At 33.9% G+C, this 26485-nt stretch overlaps 1 protein-coding gene across 10 annotated transcripts in view; it reads right to left on the minus strand.

The window, feature by feature from the left end:
• The window catches only part of LOC149780429 (axonemal dynein light chain domain-containing protein 1-like), a 99148-nt gene that overhangs the window by 62187 nt on the left and 10476 nt on the right, over positions 1–26485 (minus strand). For all 10 annotated transcript variants that reach the window (XR_016415088.1, XM_089937361.1, XM_089937364.1 and 7 more), the window contains exons 5-14: positions 25465–25573; positions 23866–23951; positions 22621–22677; positions 20787–20895; positions 14430–14504; positions 12869–12963; positions 10745–10837; positions 7760–7826; positions 3737–3895; positions 2911–3179 (exon numbers count right to left, since the gene is read on the minus strand). Coding sequence is in view for 9 of the 10 variants with exons in the window: in XM_089937361.1 (XP_089793487.1) it covers positions 2911–3179; positions 3737–3895; positions 7760–7826; positions 10745–10837; positions 12869–12963; positions 14430–14504; positions 20787–20895; positions 22621–22677; positions 23866–23951; positions 25465–25573 (1119 nt within the window). In the remaining variant the exon portion in view is untranslated. The remainder of the gene's footprint in view (positions 1–2910; positions 3180–3736; positions 3896–7759; positions 7827–10744; positions 10838–12868; positions 12964–14429; positions 14505–20786; positions 20896–22620; positions 22678–23865; positions 23952–25464; positions 25574–26485) is intronic.

The raw sequence follows: 26485 nt of genomic DNA on the forward strand, positions 1-26485 counted from the left end.
TGCAATGGGACATGGATCCTAATGTTTCCCTGAAAGAAACACTGCAATGGGACATGGATCCTAATGTTTCCCTGAAAGAATCACTGCAATGGGACATGGATCCTAATGTTTCAATGAAAGAATCACTGCAATGGGACATGGATTCTAATGTTTTAATGAAAGAATCACTGCAGTGGGACATGGATTCTAAATGTTTCCATGAAAGAATCACTGCAATGGGACACTGATGTTATTGTTTCCATGAAAAAATATACTGCAATGGGACATGTATTATAAGGTTTCCATGAAAGAATCACTGCAATGGGACATGGATCCTAATGTTTCTGCCAGTGAATAGCTATGACCTCATCACATTTTTTGTATAGTAGCCATGAATTTCCAAATATTGGTATCCACCAATTATTTCTGTCAAAAACAGAGCATAACTCATCATTTACTTGAACTATTTATTATTATTATTACAATATGCCCTGCCCTAGAGTAAGGATGGTCAACATGAGAGAGTCAGTACATTATACAACCATTTCAGTGCCCAACTCTATCCTCAATAATTATCCCTTACTTAACTGATGAATAACGTCATTTTTATAAAATCGTATAACCATATAAACACCTTAAGTAATAATAATGAACCTTCATCCCATATTGCATATCCACTTCAAGTTGTGGTCTCAACTGGCATATTAAATATAATGGACACACACTTATACACACTCCACCTTCTTTTCAAAGCAGTGATATCAATAAAGAAATAATTATTTTATAGATCTGGGCAATGAAAAGGTTGACTATTTGTATGTGCACAATTTATACATGGTGTTTCATATGCTCTTTGATGCTGTGAGATGAAAATGAATCCCTCTCATGAATTTTCTAATACATACCTTGGATCAAATCTAGAAATGTCAAATCAAAATATTGTTAAGAAACACCTGTCTCCTCATACGTCCAAAATTAACTGCTATACATCACATAAATATTCTGGCATACAACAAGATGTGAGCAAAAAAACTGTTTCCATTTTTAGATAAATTATACAGGTTCAAAATCAATGTCAATTTCTTTTGCAAGAACATACTAAAATCCCTTGTTAACAACCAGCTCATGATTTCCGATATAAATGCAATGCTTGGGAGGATCCAGTAATTTGCCAACTTACTGGACATCATCAATGATTCATTGGGTACTGTTCAGCACATGTAGAAATCATTAAGTTCATTGCATAAAACATGATGTGACAGTATTCAAAATTATGTTTCTTCATACCATGCAACAATGTTTTTCATTTTAAAAAATAATTTAAACAAACTTCATTTTCAATAACATTTGCATTCTTTTAACTTTAGGATTTTTCTAAGTAGGATATATAATAAATAAATAAATAATAGTGATTATTTTGTTGTATACCAAAGTATTACAATGCATCTTCCGAGTTCATCGTGTTGTACTGTTCTCACACAAAGACCATAACTACTACACCTCTAGTCTGTAATACATTCTTCTCCTGTTAAAATGGATACTTAACTTTTGGCAATTATGGTGTGACAACCATTCTAATATTGGGACAAATATCAGTTCTTTTTTACAGTTTAGGTGGCGCTATACAGTTTCGCATTTTGCATAGGGTTAGGATTGTAAAGAAAAAGAATTTCCCTGGCTCTCCTCACTGGTTACACTGGCTATTTAAAAAAGACCTTGTATATCTTAGGTATAATGCAAAGAACCTTTAATTCCCTTTATTTTGGTGTATGACTGATGGGTGTACTATGGGTTATAGAGTATACAGCTTGGCCTTACTTCAAATGTGCACCTTTCAAAAAAGTGCTAGCTCTACTTGGTCATTTTCACTTCCTGAACTTCAGAGGTAAATTGTATAAAAAAGAGCTGATAACTTTTTTTACATTTTATATATTTGGTAATTCATTCATTGCACTTTCAGAAGCTGGTATTGTCTAGTCTGGCAAAATTCATTTTCCCTATTTTAATAGCTGCTATGTATAGTGCACTTTAGACTAATTCAGACTGATTTTTTAACACAAGGGAGCAGTCATTTTAGTTAGCAGTGTACTTAAATCATGTAAAATTTCCAAAAGTACAATATCCAGAAGAAATATCATCCACATTACATTAATGTAGCATAGAGATATGCCAACATTCTCTCCACTGTGCATGTTTTAAATGTGAACTACTTCACCTTACATACGTCACTCTCTCAAAAGTACATATTATCCGGTGAGCGCCACCTTATATTTTGTTTTTTGAGGGAACTGTCATGACAAGGAGTTATACATTTTCAGACAGACATGAAGAATATAAAAAACCAATATTAGTATACTGAGCTAAAAATAACTACTGCTACTACTACATTTAGTTTATTATCATTCAACTGCCATTCTACATAATAATGAATGTCAGAATTTCTTCATTCTGGAAAGATGTTTACATTATTCTGCTCAAAATTTCTATGCATATAAAAGTTAAATTATAAATACATTTATGATTCAAAATGAAATTAGTAGAAGAATATGCAGTGAAGTTTGTTTTCTTAAAAATATCCAGAAAATGACAAACTGAAAAATAGCATGGTGTATCTACAAAGAAAAATCTACAAAGAAAATATATAAAACTGAACCTAGAAGAACAACTTTGAACACAAAACTATATTAAAATATGTATAGAAAGGTCATTCAACAGGCCAATCAAATTTCCTTTACTAACTGATTTTCTTTTATAGAGTGGTTAACAAGGAAACTTAAGTAAAGGTGGGATTTTCAATGCTACCCTTAACAAACAAATATCTTTTATATAGAAGTCACCATCAAGTAATATTTGTCTGTATTATAATCTAAAAGAACTACAATTATATAAAACATGGTGAATGGAATTCTCAAATATTGTCTAAAAACTTACAAGCAAACTCTGCGAATCTCCTTCATCCATTTTTCAATACTGGGGGCAAGTAAAAGAAGCTGTCTTCGCATTTCTTCTTCACGATGCTTCAGGACAATGCTGAACTCCTCGAGAGCATTGCGCCACTTTTCAAGGTGTGTCTGAATCTTGGTCAGGAGATCAGTGTCTCTGTCACTCAGAAGAATAGTAAAATGTGTTGCTAGTTTCACCCAAGCTTTTTCAGACACATGAAGGCGCTTGGCAGTTGTTAGCTGTGCCTCCTCTGTTACCTGTCATGTTAAAAGCTAAGTGTAAATATTTCAAGTAGCAACAAAACAGAAATGATATTTCTAAAAGGATATCAATATTATTTCATTCTCAGCTAGGGAAGAGCAATGTGATTTTTTTCTTCCCATAATTTAAACCTATTCAATCTTCTTTTTGGAGGGGGGATTCAGAAAATAATATTTTTAACTGTTGTAGTCAATAATAAATGTAACACATAATTACCATATACATTTATATACATCCAAAAATAAAAAACAGGTGTAACTTTCAAGGTATACTGAGTTGTAAACATGTTTTAATCCATGGCAACATCATTATGGAAGTGCCTTGAATTATACTGCTTTCAAAGGCCACTATACTGGCTTTGACTTTCCGCTGAGCAAATACATGTAAGGGGGTGGGTGGGATGGGTATTTGTTAAGGACTCTTTCCCTTTACCCTGCTAAATAAAAGGAATTATGTTTTTCTTGCCAGAATGAATCTTAAGTAATTTAATGATGAATGGACAAGATGTCAAATACTTGAGCAAATAAACTGTTCTACGTTTTCTCCTACCAACCTTCATAGCCAGACAATATGCAGCATTGCTCCAGATCTCTCTCTCATCAGCCAGTATAAAGACCTGCCCCTCCAGTCGTCTCCTTTGGAGTTCATACAGCTCGTGATATTCTGCAAGAAGACTGGCATTCTTTTCAGCTTCTTTCAGCGCAAACTTAAGCTGAAAAATTATGAATAGCACTTAAATTAAAGCACAAATCAAATGAGTTTCAAGATAAAAAAGAATCATCACATTCTTGAAGGAAAAGTAGACAGAGAGATTGCTAAGAGAAAGGAAGCCTGGCTTCATATAAATATCTAAATTAGAGACTAGACTCATAATTGGATAAACTTTCTTCAGTAAAAATGTACCAGAATTTGGAATATATAGAGGATGAGCTTATTGGCAAGCATGCATCTATGATCAGAAAAAAAGTATAATGTGAACAAAAGTCATCTCCATCATGCTAGGACAATTTTTATCTCACTCACAATATGAAAGCCACCAATGCTGGTATGACCAGTTTGCAAGCCATGAAATATAGGTCACAATGACCTAGTTTTCAATCACGGCTTTTTACCTGTTAAAAGACAATTAAGTACCAAGCCATGTAACTTTGTAAACAATAATGTCCGAGAAAAATGACCTAAATGCAAACCATAGTAACAGTATTGATGCATACAAATGGACAGATGGATGCACCAACACTTTCAATCCATTGGCCAGAATTTCTTGATCCTTTCAAACAAGTGAAACAAAAAATAAATCACTTTCTCAGCCCAATTTTCTTTGATTTTGGTTTATATTTGTGGTAATGGCATTGTCAGAAGATGGTATCAAAGGGATAATTTTCTGCTCTTTTGGCATGATCGCATCAAATCTTTATTTAAATTTACAGATCTGTGATGAAATATATGTCACAGTTATCTAAGTTTTCACTGATGGCTGTAATACTACTTAACAAAATCCTAAGACTGACTTGATGTAAAAACTGAGTTTCTTGTGTCCTTGATCTTTTTTAAGACTGCACCACAAAGAAAATTTAAATCCAATAACTTACAACAGAACATTTGTTTAAATATGCCACAATCATGAGTTTTCTATGACCCTTTTTGTTTAAATATGCCACAATCATGAGTTTTCTATGACCCTTTTATATGCTGGGATGACTGTTGTCATTAAATCTACCAGGAAATGAGATACCTGAATAGTATTATCAATATAAATGATCCATCTGCAGTCAATCGCTAAATACACTTGCTTATAAGTCAAAGTTTTATTTTTTACTTAGCAAATAATAGCATGGTTGTGTAATATACTCTCATCAGCATATCACTATCTTCATTCGTATATGAAATAGCCATGTTGGGGTTGGATTTATTTCACTTCGCTTATAAATCTTAGATGTTAAGTATGTTGGGCCTATAAGTCTAGGATTCTCTGGATGTTTATTTTTAATTTTACAAGTCCTGAAATTTTAGTACATTTGACTTATAAGTCCAAGATTTGTAATATGTCTGGCTTATAAGTCCAAGATTTGTAATATGTCTGGCTTATAAGTCCAAGATTTGTAATATGTCTGGCTTATAAGTCTGAGATTTTTAGCAGGTTTCACTTATATATCTAAGATTTTAATATGTTTGGCTTACAAATCTAAGATCTGTTTGCATGTTTGACTTGTACATTCAAGATCTTAAATATGTTTGACTTTTAAAGGCTAAAACATTTTTAACATGTCTGGCTTATTTGTACACTTTTATATGCACATTTAATTGGAAGGGGGGGAAGTCATTTATACATGAATTTATATTTCATTTGCAATGTTGCACAAGAGAAGAATTCCCCCTGGGACCAAGCAAGTTACTGAAACAAAGCAGAGTTTCTAAGTTTAACTGCTTTAATAGCAAAATGTTCTTTCTGCTTTCTCAATTTTAGCCAAAAAATAAGTATCAGATGGCTTGCACTTTGGTCTGTCATAACATATTTTGCTGTGAATATTTACTTGGAAGTATTCAAACATTATTTATCATCCTGTGTATAAGTCATAAAGTTCTTTGTTGGGAATATTTGGTTAGAAGTATTCAAACATTATTTACCATACTGATTGCCAGTCATAAAGTTCTTTGTTGGGAATATTTGGTTAGAAGTATTCAAACATTATTTACCATACTGACTGCCAGTCATAAAGTTCTTTGTTGGGAATATTTGGTTAGAAGCATTCAAACATTATTTACCATACTGATTGCCAGTCATAAAGTTCTTTGTTGGGAATATTTGGTTAGAAGTATTCAAACATTATTTACCATACTGATTGCCAGTCATAAAGTTCTTTGTTGGGAATATTTGGTTAGAAGTATTCAAACATTATTTACCATACTGATTGCCAGTCATAAAGTTCTTTGTTGGGAATATTTGGTTAGAAGTATTCAAACATTATTTACCATACTGATTGCCAGTCATAAAGTTCTTTGTTGGGAATATTTGGTTAGAAGTATTCAAACATTATTTACCATACTGATTGCCAGTCATAAAGTTCTTTGTTGGGAATATTTGGTTAGAAGTATTCAAACATTATTTACCATACTGATTGCCAGTCATAAAGTTCTTTGTTGGGAATATTTGGTTAGAAGTATTCAAACATTATTTACCATACTGATTGCCAGTCATAAAGTTCTTTGTTGAGAATATTTGGTTAGAAGTATTCAAACATTATTTACCATACTGATTGCCATTCATAAAGTTCTTTGTTGGGAATATTTGGTTAGAAGTATTCAAACATTATTTACCATACTGATTGCCATTCATAAAGTTCTTTGTTGGGAATATTTGGTTAGAAGTATTCAAACATTATTTACCATACTGATTGCCAGTCATAAAGTTCTTTGTTGGGAATATTTGGTTAGAAGTATTCAAACATTATTTACCATACTGATTGCCAGTCATAAAGTTCTTTGTTGGGAATATTTGGTTAGAAGTATTCAAACATTATTTACCATACTGATTGCCAGTCATAAAGTTCTTTGTTGGGAATATTTGGTTAGAAGTATTCAAACATTATTTACCATACTGATTGCCAGTCATAAAGTTCTTTGTTGGGAATATTTGGTTAGAAGTATTCAAACATTATTTACCATACTGATTGCCAGTCATAAAGTTCTTTGTTGGGAATATTTGGTTAGAAGTATTCAAACATTATTTACCATACTGATTGCCAGTCATAAAGTTCTTTGTTGGGAATATTTGGTTAGAAGTATTCAAACATTATTTACCATACTGATTGCCAGTCATAAAGTTCTTTGTTGGGAATATTTGGTTAGAAGTATTCAAACATTATTTACCATACTGATTGCCAGTCATAAAGTTCTTTGTTGGGAATATTTGGTTAGAAGTATTCAAACATTATTTACCATACTGATTGCCAGTCATAAAGTTCTTTGTTGGGAATATTTGGTTAGAAGTATTCAAACATTATTTACCATACTGACTGCCAGTCATAAAGTTCTTTGTTGAGAATATTTGGTTAGAAGTATTCAAACATTATTTACCATACTGATTGCCATTCATAAAGTTCTTTGTTGGGAATAATTGGTTAGAAGTATTCAAACATTATTTACCATACTGATTGCCATTCATAAAGTTCTTTGTTGGGAATATTTGGTTAGAAGTATTCAAACATTATTTACCATACTGATTGCCAGTCATAAAGTTCTTTGTTGGGAATATTTGGTTAGAAGTATTCAAACATTATTTACCATACTGATTGCCAGTCATAAAGTTCTTTGTTGGGAATATTTGGTTAGAAGTATTCAAACGTTATTTATCTCATTGACCATATTCTGCTTACTATTCTAGATTCAAACACTCATGAAGTTTTCTTACTAATATTTTTCCATACACTGGTATTTAAGTTCAAGAGTAACATCCAAACAAATATTCCATAACAAATACCAATAATGTGCACAGAAAAAATGTATTCAATTATTACTGTAAAAGTTTAATTTTGTACAACAACAAAAATAACCCCTGATGACAAGCTTTACTTACATCTTCCTGAGCTTGCTGTGCCTCTTTTGTCACTATTTTGTCATGCTCCTTGACTTCCGTCAGCTCACTGTGGATTTGAAATACATGCAGATGAATAAGCCTCTCAAAGATGATTAAAGGTGGATGCACTGAGATACATCCACTTTGTTGTAGGAGATTTCCTCTCCATCATAATGAATTCATTTTTAGCAACTAACCTAATTTTAGTGATGATTTGCATACCTAAGTAGCAATATTTTCAAAATCTCTGAAAAGCTAGTTCATAAACAATAAATTCCTATTCTTTGTGAAAGCATTTTGTCTCCACAAATTTGATGAAACTGAAGAATATGTGTTTTAATGTTTGCCAAAGTTATTACTTTTCAAACTAAAGTGTACACCATGAAATAGTAGTCCTTGAAAAACTACACAGCTCTGTAACACTTGATATGGATGCTGCTTTATTGTTGCTATGGTAGCCAGTATATATATATATATATATATATATATATATATATATATATATATATATCTGGCTCAGCTGTGATTACAACTGGCTCAACAGTATAAAAATCTGGTTCTACTGCGGTTACAGCTGGGTGCACAGTATAAAAATTCTGGCTCTCATGCTTACAGCTGAATGCACAGTAGAAAGATCAGGCTGTCATGCTTACAGCTAAATGCACAGTATAAAGACCTGTCTCTCATATGTTTACAGCTGAATGCACAGTATAAAGATCTAGCTCTCATGCTTACAGCTAAATGCACAGTATAAAGACCTGTCTCTCATATGTTTACAGCTGAATGCACAGTATAAAGATCTGACTCTCATATGTTTACAGCTAAATGCACAGTATAAAGATCTAGCTCCCATGCTTACTGCTGAATGCACAGTATAAAGATCTGGCTCTCATGCTTACAGCTGACTGCATAGTATAAAGACATGGCTCTCATGCTTACAGCTGACTGCATAGTATACAGATCTGGCTATCATGCTCTCAGCTGAATGCACATTATAAAGATCTGGCTCTCATGCTTACAGCTGACTGCATAGTACACAGATCTGGCTATCATGCTCTCAGCTGAATGCACATTATAAAGATCTGGCTCTCATGCTTACAGCTGAATGCAAAATATAAAGATCTAGCTCTCATGCTTACAGCTGAATGCACAGTATAAAGATCTGGCTATCATATGTTGACAGCTGACTGCACAGTATAAAGATCTGGCTCTCATATGTTGACAGCTGACTGCACAGTATAAAGATCTGGCTCTCATGCTTACAGCTGAATGCACAGTATAAAGATCTGGCTCTCATATGTTTACAGCTGAATGCACATTATGAAGATCTGGCTCTCATGCTTACAGCTGAATGCACAGTATGAAGATCTGGCTCTAATGCTTACAGCTGAATGCACATTAAAAAGATCTGGCTCTCATGCTTACATCTGAATGCACAATATATAGATCTAGCTCTAATGTTTACAGCTGAATGCACAGTATAAAGATCTGGCTCTCATATGTTTACAGCTGAATGCACAGTATAAAGATATGGCTCTCATGTTTGCAGCTGACTGCACAGTATTAAGATCTGACTCATGGTTACAGCTGAATGTACAGTATAAAGATCTAGCTCTCATGCTTACAGCTGAATGCACAGTATAAAGATGTAGCTCTCATGCTTACAGCTGAATGCACAGTATAAAGATCTAGCTCTCATGCTTACAGCTGTATGCACAGTATAAAGATATGGCTCTCATATATTTACAACTGAATGCACAGTATAAAGGTCTGGCTCTCATATGTTTACAGCTGAATGCACAGTATAAAGATATGGCTCTCATGTTTGCAGCTGACTGCACAGTATTAAGATCTGACTCATGGTTACAGCTGAATGCACAGTATAAAGATCTAGCTCTCATGCCTACAGCTGAATGCACAGTATAAAGATGTAGCTCTCATGCTTACAGCTGAATGCACAGTATAAAGATCTAGCTCTCATGCTTACAGCTGTATGCACAGTACAAAGATATGGCTCTCATATATTTACAGCTGACGGAACAGTATTAAGATCTGGCTCTCATATATTTACAGCTTGGTGCGCAGAATAAAGACCTAGGTTACATGTGTTTGCTGGTAGGTACATAGTATAAAGACCTAGGTCTTGTGTGTCCCAGCTTGCTATACACACTATAAAGACTTAGGTTCCAAGCTGAGGTACACAGTATAGAGACCTATGTGTTCAAGGTTGGGCAGTACACACAGTATAGAGACCTATGTGTTCAAGGCTGGGTAGTACACACAGTATAGATACCTATGTGTTCAAGGCTGGGTAGTACACACAGTATAGAGACCTATGTGTTCAAGGCTGGGTATTACATACAGTACAGAGACCTAAGTGTTCAAGGCTGGGTAGTACACACAGTATAGAGACCTATGTGTTCAAGGCTGGGTAGTACACACAGTATAGAGACCTATGTGTTCAAGGCTGGGTAGTACACACAGTATAGAGACCTATGTGTTCAAGGCTGGGTAGTACACACAGTATAGAGACCTATGTGTTCAAGGCTGGGTAGTACACACAGTATAGAGACATATGTGTTCAAGGCTGGGTAGTACACACAGTATAGAGACTTATGTGTTCAAGGCTGGGTATTACATACAGTATAGAGACCTATGTGTTCAAGGCTGGGTAGTACACACAGTATAGAGACCTATGTGTTCAAGGCTGGGTAGTACACAAGGTATAGAGACCTATGTGTTCAAGGCTGGGTATTACATACAGTATAGAGACCTATGTGTTCATGGCTGGGTAGTACACACTTTAAAGAGACCTATGTGTTCAAGGCTGGGTAGTACACACAGTATAGAGACCTATGTGTTCAAGGCTGGGTAGTAGACACAGTATAGAGACCGATTTGTTCAAGGCTGGGTAGCAGACACAGTATAGAGACCGATTTGTTCAAGGCTGGATAGTACACACAAAGTAAATAAGATATTTCTTACCTGGTGAGAATACTGATGGTTGACTTGAATCTCATTAGTTCCTCTGTAAGCCTTCTGTCCAGGGCTCTCTGCGCCATCACCTCCTCATGTAAACTGCAAAATATCATCATTATCATTATTGTTATCATTGACCATCATCTAATTTTTGTTATATCATCAGAATGGCCATCATTGTTGTCATCTGCATAATCAATGTCATTACAGTCATTATCATTATAATTGTTGTTTTTCTTACCACTATCAATGTCTGTGTCATACGTTTTGTAACCACCATCATCAGGCTTCTCATCATGGAATTAACAGCAACATCATTATTGTAATTACTGTCAACATCATTATTGTAATTACTGTCAACATCATTATTGTAATTACTGTCAACATTGTCTTCATTGCTGCTAGTTTTGTCATCAAAACTATCATTGTCAATGCTATAATTTTTCTAATCATTGGAATTGTAATCACTGTAACCATAATTACTATATCATTATTATTATCATCATCATCATCATCATCATCATCATCATACTTATTGTTATTGCTTATGTTATAAATTGTTTTAAATAATCTTCAGAAGTATCATCATTTTATGATGCCATCATCATTCTGTCATCATCATCATCATCATCACTAATTTTATCACCATTATGATTATAAAACTTTCCACAATGTTTACTTAATATTTTAAAAACATAACCATTTCTTATCAGCTTTCAGTAACACTAAATCATAAACAATTAAACAAAAGAGGTTTTCCCAATACAAGTTACAAGGTGGTGCACTTTTGAAAAGCAAATGTTTTCCAAAGAGAATTGTAAGATTGCAGTCTTTTGTAGAGAGGTTTTTTTGTTAGATATAAGTTATAAGGTGGCGGGTTTTTGTAGAGAGGTTGTTTGCTAGATATAAGTAATAAGGTGGTGGACATTTGCATTTTCAAGATACAAGTTATAAGGTGGCGGGCTTTTGTAGTGCTGTTGTTTTCCAAATGCAAGTTATAAGGTGGTGGGCTTTTGTGTGCTGTTGTTTTCCAAATGCAAGTTATAAGGTGGCAGGCTTTTGTAGAGAGATTATTTGCTAGATATAAGTTATAAGGTGGCGGGCTTTTGTAGAGAGATTGTTTGCTAGATATAAGTTATAAGGTGGCAGGCTTTTGTAGAGAGATTGTTTGCTAGATATAAGTTATAAGGTGGCAGGCTTTTGTAGAGAGATTGTTTGCTAGATATAAGTTATAAAGGTGGTGGACATTTGCATTTTCAAGATACAAGTTATAAGGTGGCGGGCTATTGTAGTGCTGTTGTTTTCCAAATGCAAGTTATAAGGTGGTGGGCTTTTGCAGTGCTGTTGTTTTCCAAATGCAAGTTATAAGGTGGCAGGCTTTTGTAGAGAGATTGTTTGCTAGATATAAGTTATAAAGTGGCAGACTTTTGTAGAGAGATTGTTTGCTAGATATAAGTTATAAGGTGGCAGGCTTTTGTAGAGAGGTTTTTTGCTAGATATAAGTTATAAGGTGGCGGGCTTTTGTAGAGAGATTGTTTGCTAGATATAAGTTATAAGGAGGTGGACATTTGCATTTTCAAAATACAAGCTATAAGGTGGTGGGCTTTTGTAGTGCTGTTGTTTTCCAAATACAAGTAATAAGGTGGTGGGCTTCTGTAGTGCTGTTGTTTTCCAAATGCAAGTTATAAGTGGTGGGCTTTTGTAGTGCTGTTGTTTTCCAAATGCAAGTTTTATGGTGGTGGGCTTTTGTAGTGCTGTTGTTTTCCAAATGCAAGTTTTAAGGTGGTGGGCTTTTGTAGTGCTGTTGTTTTCCAAATGCAAGTTATAAGGTGATGGACTTCAGTATTCTCTTTGGGCTTTTACTGGCCACCAATTTACTTGCAAAAGGTATCGTCAAAACAAAACATCTGAAATGCAGTCAATACATTGAGCATCATACAATTCTGTAATACACATGCACAATTACAGGAAAGGAAAGCTCAATAAAATTTCCCACATGCAGAAATCTTTTCAAATAGGTTATTTGTAAATAACCAATAATTATCAGGATTCAGTCTCTGTTTCTCTTTTGTCCAAAACTGTCTTACCTCCTAATGAGGTATCAAATCTTATACATAACATTAATTTTACCTTTTGATCTGTTGAGGGACTTTGTTTAAGAGGTCACTGTATTTCTTTCTGAGATCAGCAAGAAGTTCACCTCGCTCAATACATTCCACACTTGTCTGAAAGTAAAATGGGTGAAAGTACATATCAGGTAGTAGTATTGATAACCAGTCCACATACACCTCTCCACCCACCCCTCAATGATGACGACAATTTCTGTCATTCCTATGTGTGCATAACAATGATATGAATTATCTTGAATTTTCAACATAACACATTGTGATCACAATATAAAGAAATTGGCAAAATCTCAGTGATCACAGTGTACAGAAATTGACAATGTCTGGCAAAGTCTCAGTGATTACAGTGTACAGAAATTGGCCAAGTCTCAGTGGTCAATGGGTACAGAAATTGGCAAAGTCTCAGTGATCACAGGGTACAGAAATTGGTAAAATCTGGCAAAGTCTCGGTGATCACAGTGCACAGAAATTGGCAATGTCTGGCAAAGTCTCAGTGATCACAGTGTACAGAAATTGCTGATGTCTCAGTGATCACAGTGTACAGAAATTGGTAAAGTCTCAGTGATCAAAGTACAGAAATTGGTAAAATCTCAGTGATCACAGTGCACAGAAATTGGTAGTCTCAGTGATCAGTGTAGAGAAATTGGCAAGTCTCAGTGATCACAGTGTACAGAAATTGGCAAAGTCTCAGTGATCACAGTGTACAGAAATTGGCAAGTTTCAGTGATCACAGTGTACAGAAATTGTCAAAATATTTCTGATTTCTTTCCTCATCTTTTACAATAATCAAGATAAACATTAACTGCTACACATTTACATCCTAAAACATGAAGCAGATAAAGTTAGTGTCCTGCAAATGTTACATTTTGCACTGATCAACCTAGCCACAACAGCAGATTCTATAGTCTGGTTTCAAGTGTAAAAGAAGGTTGTGGTTGTAACTGTTATTTTTTGATATTCATATATTCATTATCATCTTTGAAAGGGAAATCAATTCTAGATCAAAGCAGAATCTAGGACTATATAATTATTTCTGTTCTGTCTCATACCGTATATGTTCACATATGTTTTACCTGTTCACATTTGTATCCTAAAGCTTTCTTAAAGCTATCTTTACTACTTAATTTTAGATGCTGTCATTGCCTACAAGGATGTTATTACCTACAATGATGCCATTACCTACAAGGCTGTCATTACCTACAAGGCTGTCATTACCTACAAGGTTGTCATTACCTACAAGGCTGTCATTGCCTACAAGGTTGTCATTACCTACAAGGCTGTCATTACATACAAGGCTGTCATTGCCTACAATGCTGTTATCATGGTTATTTAAACATAATTTTAAGTATGCACTGAATTTTTCAGTTTAAACCAAAGTTTTACACTTATCTTAAGGTGAATAAGGTTTATCTATCTTCTGTCTGTCTTCAACACCTAATTACACTCTACCTATCTACCAACCAACCTACCTACCTACTTACCCATCCATCCATTCATCCATCTATCTATCCAGTAATGTTTTCTATGTATGCAAATTATATGCAAAGATCCTATGATAAGCTTACCTGTCGAATGAGCTCATGAAATATAATATTGTAGATGTCTTGTTCTTTCTTTATGAGTTCCAGAAGATTATGCATCTGTGAAAAAAACAAGAATAAATGCATTAAGTGTAAGGGTCATACATTAAGTGTAAGGCTCATAATGTTATAAGTACATTAAGTGTAAGGCTCATACATTAAGTGTAAGACTCATACATTAAGTGTAAGGCTCATACATTAAGTGTAAGGGTCATACATTAAGTGTAAGGCTCATACATTAAGTGTAAGGCTCATACATTAAGTGTAAGGCTCATACATGTTATAAGAACATTTGTAACTGAGACACTGTATGAGAATGGTATAACGGAAAAATTGCCAAGATCCACCTTGACCATAATAAATGTTGACTGGAAATTATAAATGGACCAGTGACAAATCTCTTTCTTTGGCTATGTACACCACCATGATTACAGTAAGTCAGAGATTAACAACCACCATTGCACAGTTTACTTAACTGAGAAAAGCTAAGGTGAAGTGTTAAGAGGGAGGGGGGGAACTGAACCAACTCTGCTATTTCTGCTAAAACAAAGTCTCAGATGTATGGCAACATAGTAATTTGAAGAAAAATTGTACATTTTGTTAACCAGAAATTTCTTAATAAAAAAAGAAACACAATCTATTTGAACCAATGCAGGCATGACATTTGTGTATTTTTTAATGTATAATCTGTGTGGTTTTAATTGTGTGTGTGTGTGTGCATGTGTGTGTGTGTGTGTGCGCATGTGTGTGTGTGTGCGCATGTGTGTGTGTGTGTGTGTGTGTGTGTGTGTGTGAGGGGACAGTGCTAAGTTTACTATTTTCTGTTTTAAAGTGAATTAAATCCTTAAAAGAAAACACTTAATTTTCTTTTATTTTATTTGAATTTCCAGTTATTTTGTATAAGTAGATAACTTTAATTGTACAACATTGCTTTCTGTCCACTCCCCCATCTTGGGACCTTAAAACACACTTTATGAGACTCCTCACCCACCCATAAAAATTTGCCACTATCTTGTAGGTTGGAAAGTTTGATCTGAACTTTGGCAATACACTGGTTGGCCCATGTAGAAACCAGCAGAGAAAATAAAAATCTACATTGAGAATTGTTTCATAACATAAAATGGCAGTGATAATAATCATATAACGCATTTACATTAGTCAAGACTGTAAAAGTCTTATGACTTACACATCACCAGATAATAACCATATTCAACATACTGTACTACCTGACAAATGGGACATGTATTATCATGTTAGTAACATTATTTGATAAACCACTGGATTACTCTTTGTCTCAATTCTTATAACTAGAACTAAAAGGCCAAATGTGAAGAGAAAAATCTAGTGTTAAATTTCAATTTGAATTTTTTTTATAAATCTCCATTTTCATTACCCTTGAAATATCAATTAACTTTACACATATCAAAAACTGCAGGCTTTATGTTTTAAACTAGTGAAATTTGATTGTACTTCTTTAAACATATCACTATTCAACTTCATAACTTTTGATGATATACTTTAACCAGCATATTTAACCTACCAACCACATTTATACATACCAACCACATTTACACATATCAACCACATTTATACATACCAACCACATTTACACATATCAACTACATTTTTACATACCAACCACATTTACACATATCAACCACATTTATACATACCAACCACATTTACACATATCAACTACATTTATACATACCAACCACATTTACACATATCAACTACATTTATACATACCAACCACATTTACACATATCAACTACATTTATACATACCAACCACATTTACACATATCAACCACATTTATACATACCAACCACATTTACACATATCAACTACATTTATACATACCAACCACATTTACACATATCAACCACATTTATACATACCAACCACATTTACACATATCAACTACATTTATACATACCAACCACATTTACACATATCAACCACATTTATACATACCAACCACATTTACACATATCAACTACATTTATACATACCAACCACATTTACACATATCAACTACATTTATGATAATAATAATAATGAGGACTATATATAGCGCCTAATCTTTAGAAGCTCTAAGCGCTTTACAACATTAGACAACACCTATAAGATAAAAGACATATATAATGATATGATTACAAAAACAAACACCATGAAATTAGAAAATATAAAAAACACGCTGAGAATATTTAAGGTAGGAAACATTATTTGGTCTTTAAGTTTGTTCTTGCAGTCAAAATAAGTGAGCTTTGAGAGCACTCTTGAATGGGATCACTGTGTCTTTGTGTCTAAGTTCAGTGGGCAATTCATTCCATGCTGCTGGGCCCTGGTATGCAAAAAAGAACGCTGTCTATATGACTTTTTTCATAGTGGGAATAATGAGTATACAACTGTCAGAAGAGGAGCGTAAGTATCTTGCTGGTGTGTACACATGGGTGAGATCGGATAAGTATGTTGGACTAGAGTCCGACAGTGAAACGTAGCAAAGAGAACAAATTTTGTGTTTGATTCTGGATTGAATGGATAGCCATAATAGGGTACAGAGCAGCAGGGAGGCGTGGTCTGATCGTGGTACTCTAAGCATGAACTGAGCAGCTGTGTTTTTAACTTTTTGAAGTTTCTGGAGTAGATATTGAGATGATATTTATACCTACCAACCACACTTATACCTACCAACAACATTTACACATATCAACCACATTTATATCTACCAACCACATTTATACATATCAACCACATTTATACCTACCAACCACATTCACACATACCAACCACATTTATACATATCAACCACATTTATACCTACCAACCACATTTACACATACCAACCACATTTATATCTACCAACCGCATTTACACATATCAACCACATTTATACATACCAACCACATTGACACATATCAACCCAATTTATACCTACCAACCACATTTACACATACTAACCACATTTATATCTACCAACCACATTTACACATAACAACCACATTTACACATATCAACCACATTTATACATACCAATCACACTGACACATATCAACCACATTTATACCTACCAACCACATTTATATCTACCAACCACATTTACACATACCAACCACATTTACACATTACAACCATATTTACACATATCAACCACATTTATATCTACCAACCACATTTACACATATCAACCACATTTATACATACCAACCACATTGACACATATCAACCACATTTATACCTACCAACCACATTTACACATTCCAACCACATTTATATCTACCAACCACATTTACACATACCAACCACATTTACACATATCAACCATATTTACACATATCAACCACATTTATACCTACCAACTATATTTATACCTACCAAACACATTTGTATCTACCAACCACATTTACACATATCAACCACATTTATACCAACCAACCACATTAATACCTACCAACCACATTTATATCTACCAACCAAATTTATATCTACCAACCACATTTATATCTACCAACCACATTTACACATATCAACTACATTTATATCTACCAACCACATTTATATCTACCAACCACATTTACACATATGAACCACATCAACCACATTTATACCTACCAACCACATTTATACATACCAACCACACTGACACATATCAACCAGATTTATACATACCAACCACATTGACACATACCAACCACATTTATCCCTACCAACCACATTTATACCTACCAACCACATTTATATCTACCAAGCACATTTATACCTACCAAGCACATTTATATCTACCAAGCACATTTATACCTACCAACCACATTATATCTACCAACCATATTTACACATATCAACCACATTTATACCTACCAACCACATTTACACCTACCAACCACATTTATATCTACCAACCACATTTACACATATCAACCACATTTATACCAACCAACCACATTTATATCCACCAACCACATTTACACATATCAACCACATTTATATCTACCAAGCACATTTATACCTACCAACCACATTTATACATACCAACCACAATGACACATATCAACCACATTTATACCTACCAACCACATTTACCCATATCAACCACATTTATATCTACCAACCATATTTACACATATCAACCACATTTATACCTACCAAACACATTTATACATACCAAACACATTGACACATATCAACCATATTTATACATACCAACCACATTGACACATACTAACCACATTTATAACTACCAACCACATTTACACATACCAATGACATTTATACCTACCAACCACATTTATATCTACCAACAACATTTATATCTACCAACCACATTTACACATATCAACCACATTTATACCTACCAACCACATTTATACCTACCAACCACATTGATATCTACCAACCACATTGATATCTACCAACCACATTTATATCTACCAACCACATTTACCCATATCAACCACTTTTATACCTACCAACCACATTTATACATACCAACCACATTTATATCTAGAAACCACAATTACACATACCAACCACATTTATATCTACCAACCACATTTATATCTACCAACCACATTTACATATATCAACCATATTTATACATATCAGCCACATTTATACCTACCAACCACATTTACACATATCAACCACATTTATACCTACCAACCACATTTACACATATCAACCACATTTATACCTACCAACCACATTTATATCTACCAACAACATTTATATCTACCAACCACATTTACACATATGAACCACATCAACCACATTTATACCTACCAACCACATTTATACATACCAACCACACTGACACATATCAACCAGATTTATACATACCAACCACAGTGACACATACCAACCACATTTATCCCTACCAACCACATTTATACCTACCAACCACATTTATATCTACCAACCACATTTATACCTACCAACCACATTTATATCTACCAAGCACATTTATACCTACCAACCACATTTATATCTACCAACCACATTTACACATATCAACCACATTTATACCTACCAACCACATTTATATCTACCAACCACATTTACACATATCAACCACATTTATACCTACCAACCACATTTATACCTACCAACCACAATGACACATATCAACCACATTTATATCTACCAACCACATTTACCCATATCAACCACATTTATAGATACCAACCACATTTATACATACCAACCACATTTATATCTACCAACCACATTTACCCATATCAACCACATTTACACATATCAACCACATTTACCCATACCAACCACATTTATACCTACCAATCACATTTATACATACCAACCACAATGACACATATCAACCACATTTATACCTACCAACCACATCTACCCATATCAACCACATTTATACCTACCAACCACATTTACCCATATCAACCACATTTATATCTACCAACCACATTTACATATATCAACCACATTTATATCTACGAACCACATTTACACATATCAACCACATTTATATCTACCAACCACATTTACCCATATCAACCACATTTATAGATACCAACCACATTTACACATATCAACTACATTTATATCTACCAACCACATTTACATATATCAACCACATTTATACCTACCAACCACATTTACACATATCAACCACATTTACACATATCAGCCACACTTATACCTAAAAACCACATTTACACATATCAACCACATTTATACCTACCAACAACATTTACACATATCAACCATATTTCTACCTACCAACAACATTGACATATCAACCACATTTATATCTACCAATCACATTTACATTTACCAATCAGCTATGCATATCAACCACAGTTACACTTACCAGCATCACTTACATTAATCAACCACATTTACACACATGCCAATCAGTTATGCTTATCAACCACATTCACACTTAACAGCCCCATTTAGATTTACCATTTACGCTTGTCAACACATTTATGCTTGTCATGCTTGTCAACCACATTTATGCTTGTCAACCACATTTATACTTGTCAACCTCATTATGCTTGTCAACCACATTTATACTTGTCAACAAAGGCCTGTGAACAATTATTTTTTATATACACTTACATACAGGCATGTACTGAATATAAAGTTATTACAGTAAAATTCTAAAATATTTTGAGTTTGTTTTATCAGTATACACTATTAAATGACAGAGGAATGAGCAAACCCTGGACTTGTACAGTGTAAAGAGAGCACTTATCCACTATCCTAGGACTTGTGCCATGCAAAGAGAGTACCTTATCCGTTGTCCTATTGTTGACTTGCATGGATCATGCAACTGATTTTATATATATATTTGCCTAAATTAGTTACCTGTGTTGGCCCTCTGATCTCCAGATCAGCATCATTAACACCTGCTCTCTCTAGCATGTCCTCCATTGTCTTCCTCAGTTGCTTTACCTCAAAACGACTTGTTGGTTTTCTGGACAGAAATTATATAAATAAAAGACTAATTCTGCATGACAAGCAATGCAGGAATCGTATATACTAAATAATCTGTTATTTTATGTCCTGCTTTTTTCTGTAATTGTTTTCTGTAATTATTTACATTTATGTTTAAATTTTCTCAGTCAAAAGTTATTCTGATACTGTCATTGGTTATTAATTCTCATATATAAATATAAGTATTGCCTTCCTGTCTCACAACAAATTTAAAAAATAAAATGCATCTAAAGGTCTATATGGTTAAAATATGTAACTTAAACATATCATATCAAAAAGAAATTCCATTATACTGACTTCAAGAAAAACAATAAATTGTACTATTCATATTCCAATACATAACACTGTATTGTATAATCTGTGAATACTCTTCACTTTACCTACATCATGTAAACATAAAACTTACAATTATTATATGCCTATAATATTTTAAACAAAGATTTTTTTATTCATAGATGTTACAAGAATATGCACAAGAGAATCAGTTCAAATGATCATCATCACTTCTTATCTGTCATTATTCATAATCCATATGCAAAATTAAAGACAAATACATTAATTTATTGCATGTATGCATGTATGCATGTATGTATGTATGTATGTATGTACATATGTACATATGTATGTATATGCATGTATAAACAATTAAGTGAGGCTAAAACAATACTTACAAAGAAGGAAATACACTTAAATGGGGTAAAACCAATACTTACAAGGAAGGAAAGACACTTAAATGGTGTAAAAACAATACTTACATGGAATGAAAGACACTTAAATGGGGTAAAAACAATACTTACAAGGAAGGAAAGACACATAAACGGGGTAAAAACAATACTTACAAGGAAGGAAAGACACTTAAATGGGGAAAAAACAATACTTACAAGGAAGGAAAGACATTTAAACGAGGTAAAAACAATACTTACAAGGAAGGAAAGACACTTAAGTGAGGCTAAAACAATACTTACAAGGAAGGAAAGACACTTAAATGGGGTAAAACCAATACTTACAAGGAAGGAAAGACATTTAAATGGGGTAAAAACAATACTTACAAGGAAGGAAAGACACTTAAATGGGGTAAAAACAATACTTACAAGGAAGAAGCAAAAACAATACTTACAAGGAAGGAAAGACACTTAAGTGAGGCTAAAACAATACTTACAAGGAAGGAAAGACACTTAAGTGAGGCTAAAACAATACTTACAAGGAAGGAAAGACACTTAAGTGAGGCTAAAACAATACTTACAAGGAAGGAAAAACACTTAAGTGAGGCTAAAACAATACTTACAAGGAAGGAAAGACACTTAAATGAGGCTAAAACAATACTTACAAGGAAGGAAAGACACTTAAATGAGGCTAAAACAATACTTACAAGGAAGGAAAGACACTTAATTGAGGCTAAAACAATACTTACAAGGAAGGAAAGACACTTAATTGAGGCTAAAACAATACTTACAAGAAAGGAAAGACACTTAATTGAGGCTAAAACAATACTTACAAGGAAGGAAAGACATGTAAACGGGGTAAAAGCAATACTTACAAGGAAGGAAAGACACTTAAATGGGGTAAAAACAATACTTACAAGGAAGGAAAGACAATTAAACGAGGTAAAAACAATACTTACAAGGAAGGAAAGACACTTAAGTGAGGCTAAAACAATACTTACAAGGAAGGAAAGACACTTAAGTGAGGCTAAAACAATACTTACAAGGAAGGAAAGACACTTAAGTGTTTCTCATGGTCCTGTATCTGAGTACTGTATTTACTGAAACAAAATATTAACAAAATTGTAGCCTAATTCTCTCCTATAAAATACCTGAATTTTGAAATCATTTTCTTCTGATATATGTTGACAAGAAATATTATGTTTTTCTTCTAATATAACAGCTAAAATACTGTGCACTTAACTAAAGTTTATAAATCTACTTTGGTTACTCTTTTAACAACATTTCTAATTCCACTCTGATTACTCATGTAACAACATTTAGGATACACGAATATAAACTTTAAATTTCTTTGCTAATGATTGGAAAACAAATCTGATGTAACCACTCCCCAGAAATTTGTATAATCTTACATCTCAAAGGTAACATGGAATTTTTAAGTTAAATGACAATGTAGGTTGTATTTGCAAAATTAATTTACGAGCAGATATTAAAACGATAGAGATGCCTTCCTTAGTTATAAAAATACTAATAATCTGGGCCTGACAAATTTTACAATTGCTGGGGTACCAGACAAAATATTCTGGTAGCCCATACTGTTCAGTAGCCCTAACAGAACACTTAAATGTAAAACATATTACCTTTATAACTTTCTAGTGTCCTTGCTATGTCTCATTTATACTTTTTTCTTCTTGATGAAATATTTTCATATATTGCATTTGTTGAAAACAAAATTAATATACAAGTCATGAAACAATGAGCCCCACTGAACTAAATGAAAGTATGGGACAAGTAAAGACAACTTGTAGCCCACTGAACTATCTGAAATTATGGGACAAGACAACTTGTAGCCCACTGAACTATCTGAAATTATGGGACAAGTAAAGACAACATGTAGCCCACTGAACTATCTGAAATTATGGGACAAGTAAAGACAACTTGCAGCCCACTGAACTATCTGAAATTATGGGACAAGTAAAGACAACTTGTAGCCCACTGAACTATCTGAAATTATAGGACAAGTAAGGACGACTTGTAGCCCACTGAACTACCTGATTTCAATATGTGGTAGCCCAACAAAACATTCTGACAGACCCTGGGTTCAATACCCAAAATTTATATGCACCTGATAACTGCATCATGATTATCTGTATACATATTACCAAATCAGAAGTTTTTTTTACATGTTTGTAATGATTTGAGATTGGACAACATTCTATGCCTTAAGAACATAATGACAGTAATGAGAAATAAGGAGTGAAAGTGCCTGTTATCACAGATTGACTTACTCTTCATGAAATTCAATTCCCATGACCCCCTTGTTCTTTACTATGTGGTACTCCTCAGGTATAAGGGTGTCTGGCAGCTGTAATACCTTAAATATGGAGATGATAGTGTTAATTATGCTTCACTCTATGTCAGAAAGACTATCTCCAGATTTTAACTAGGAGATGATAATGATTATTATGTTTCATTCCATGTCAGGAAGACTCACTCAACATTTTAGTTACTTGTTGTGATATCCTACACCCATTTATCCACAACCTTCTAAGATACTGGATAGAAATTCACCAAACACAGAACACAGCTTACTGATGTGGCAACTATCTTGCAAGATGTTATGAATTTACAGCCCATGTCCTGAGATTCCTGTGAGTGGGTCATAGATCAAACATACACAAATTGCAATTACACTGTCATTTTATAATTTTTTAAACCAAAATTTTGTACATGCATTTATTGGAGGAGGGTAACATAAAATATGCAACCAATTTTAACTCCAGTACATATTTTTAAACAGAGTGCCAAACAAACCAAAAGAACATCTGTAGCTTCATAAGAAGACTCAAATATTTATGCTGGTTGATGTTTTACCATCACCGCAACACTTGAAAATGTTAACACCTGAAAGAAAAGCAGACCCAACTACAACAGTTTGCTATCACAGATCTTTACTCTGTTCACTACATATTCCAAACTTATACCCGCTACAGCTAATCCCCACTGCACCAATGCCTAGAGATACTGACCCTGTGGGGCTGCATATGTCATGTTTCATCAGAAAGTATTTGAAAATGCCATGTTAAGAAGGTTTATACATTTGACCTTTGACCCCCTCTCATGAACCTTGGGCAATAATCCCATTCATCTAGATGGTCATTAAAGGAACAATGTAACTACAAAATTTAATGAATCCCTTCCATTCTGAGCAGTTTAAGAGATGTTGTAATAGACAGATGGAGATATGGATGGATAGATGACTGGACTTACTGATAGAATGCATCATTATATCCCCAAAACCTTTTAAAAATGTGAAGGGATAAAAAGAAACAAACAGTAATATAAGCAGTCAGTCCCTACAAGATCTGAAAACTTGGTGGTGGATTACTTCCCTCTAAAAGTAGAAGGTAAATTTTTTGAATACAGGGCAGATATAATGAAGAAGAAAATGTATGGCTTGAAGATATACAGTGCATTCTTGTGCCTTTGATTGACTTTTCTGTATGATGTCTTTAAGAAACAACCATGAATGTCTCAAAATTAAATGTGCACTCTAGAATAAACCCTATATATAAGCAAATAATATATTCAACAAGAAATAATAATTATATGGATAATGCTCGACTTTGAGAATTACTGTCATCAAATAGGCACAATGATGACACCTTGATCAGTTACAAAAATAAATATCATACACAGGGATAGATCCAGATACCTCCCTGCATCATTCATTGGCAGACAAACCTATACTGTTCACTCACAATGAACAAAAAAAACACAGTTATGCCTGCACACTATACAACAGTAGATCATGGTTTATGTCATTTGCCATTGGATGCATGAACAAATAAAAAAAATGTAAACCTTATATGAGGAAAGTGCTGTACCTGTTTTTGTGACTCTCCAGCTTCTTTACGGATGACCGTTTTGTCAATTCTTTCTGGTCTCTGAGGCCAAGCATCAGATTTCGGAACATCATACAAGAAGGAAATATCTCTGAAAGGAACAACTTCATTGATTTAATGAATGTCATCAATATCCTGCTGACAAAAGCAGCTAATTTATTCCCAATATGTTCTCACTGCTAGGTAATTTATTCCCGATATGTTCTCACTGCTAGGTAATTTATTCCTGATATGTTCTCACTGCTAGGTAATTTGTTCCCTATGTGATCTCACTGCTAGGTAATTTATTCCCAATATGTTCTCACTACTTGGTAATTTGTTCCCTATGTGATCTCACTGCTAGGTAATTTATTCCCGATATGTTCACACTGCTAGGTAATTGGTTCCCTATGTGATCTCACTGCTAGGTAATTTATTCCTGATATGTTCTCACTGCTAGGTAATTCTTTCCCTATGTGTTTTTACTGCTAGGTGATTTATTTTCCCCTATGTGTTTTTACTGCTAGGTTATTTATTCCCCATGTGTTCTCACTGCTAGATAATTTATTCCCTATATGTTCTCACTGCTAGGTAATTTGTTCCCTATGTGTTCTCACTGCTAGGTAATTTATTCCCTATGTGTTATCACTGCTAGGTAATTTATACGCTATGCTTTCTCATTCCTAGGAAATTTATACCCAATGCTTTCTCATTCCTAGATAATTCCTACCCTATGCTCCCTCATTCTGAGAAAATCTAGCACTAACCCTGGTTGAAGTCTTTTGTATTTATGAAGAGGATAAATGAATGCATGGATGCAATTAGATCAGAATAATGTCTGCAAACTCTTCATTATGTTACTCAAATACTGTAATATGTAACGTTGCTGGATGTTACTCAAATACTGTACTATGTAACATTGCTGGATGTTACTCAAATACTGTACTATGTAACATTGTTGGATGTTACAACACTGTCACATATCATATTTAAAAAACTCTTCATTGTTACTCATATACTGTGC

This window comes from Sinohyriopsis cumingii, chromosome 16 (assembly GCF_028554795.1).
Source record: "Sinohyriopsis cumingii isolate HCF-2022 chromosome 16, ASM2855479v2, whole genome shotgun sequence".
Lineage (NCBI taxonomy): Eukaryota > Metazoa > Mollusca > Bivalvia > Unionida > Unionidae > Sinohyriopsis > Sinohyriopsis cumingii.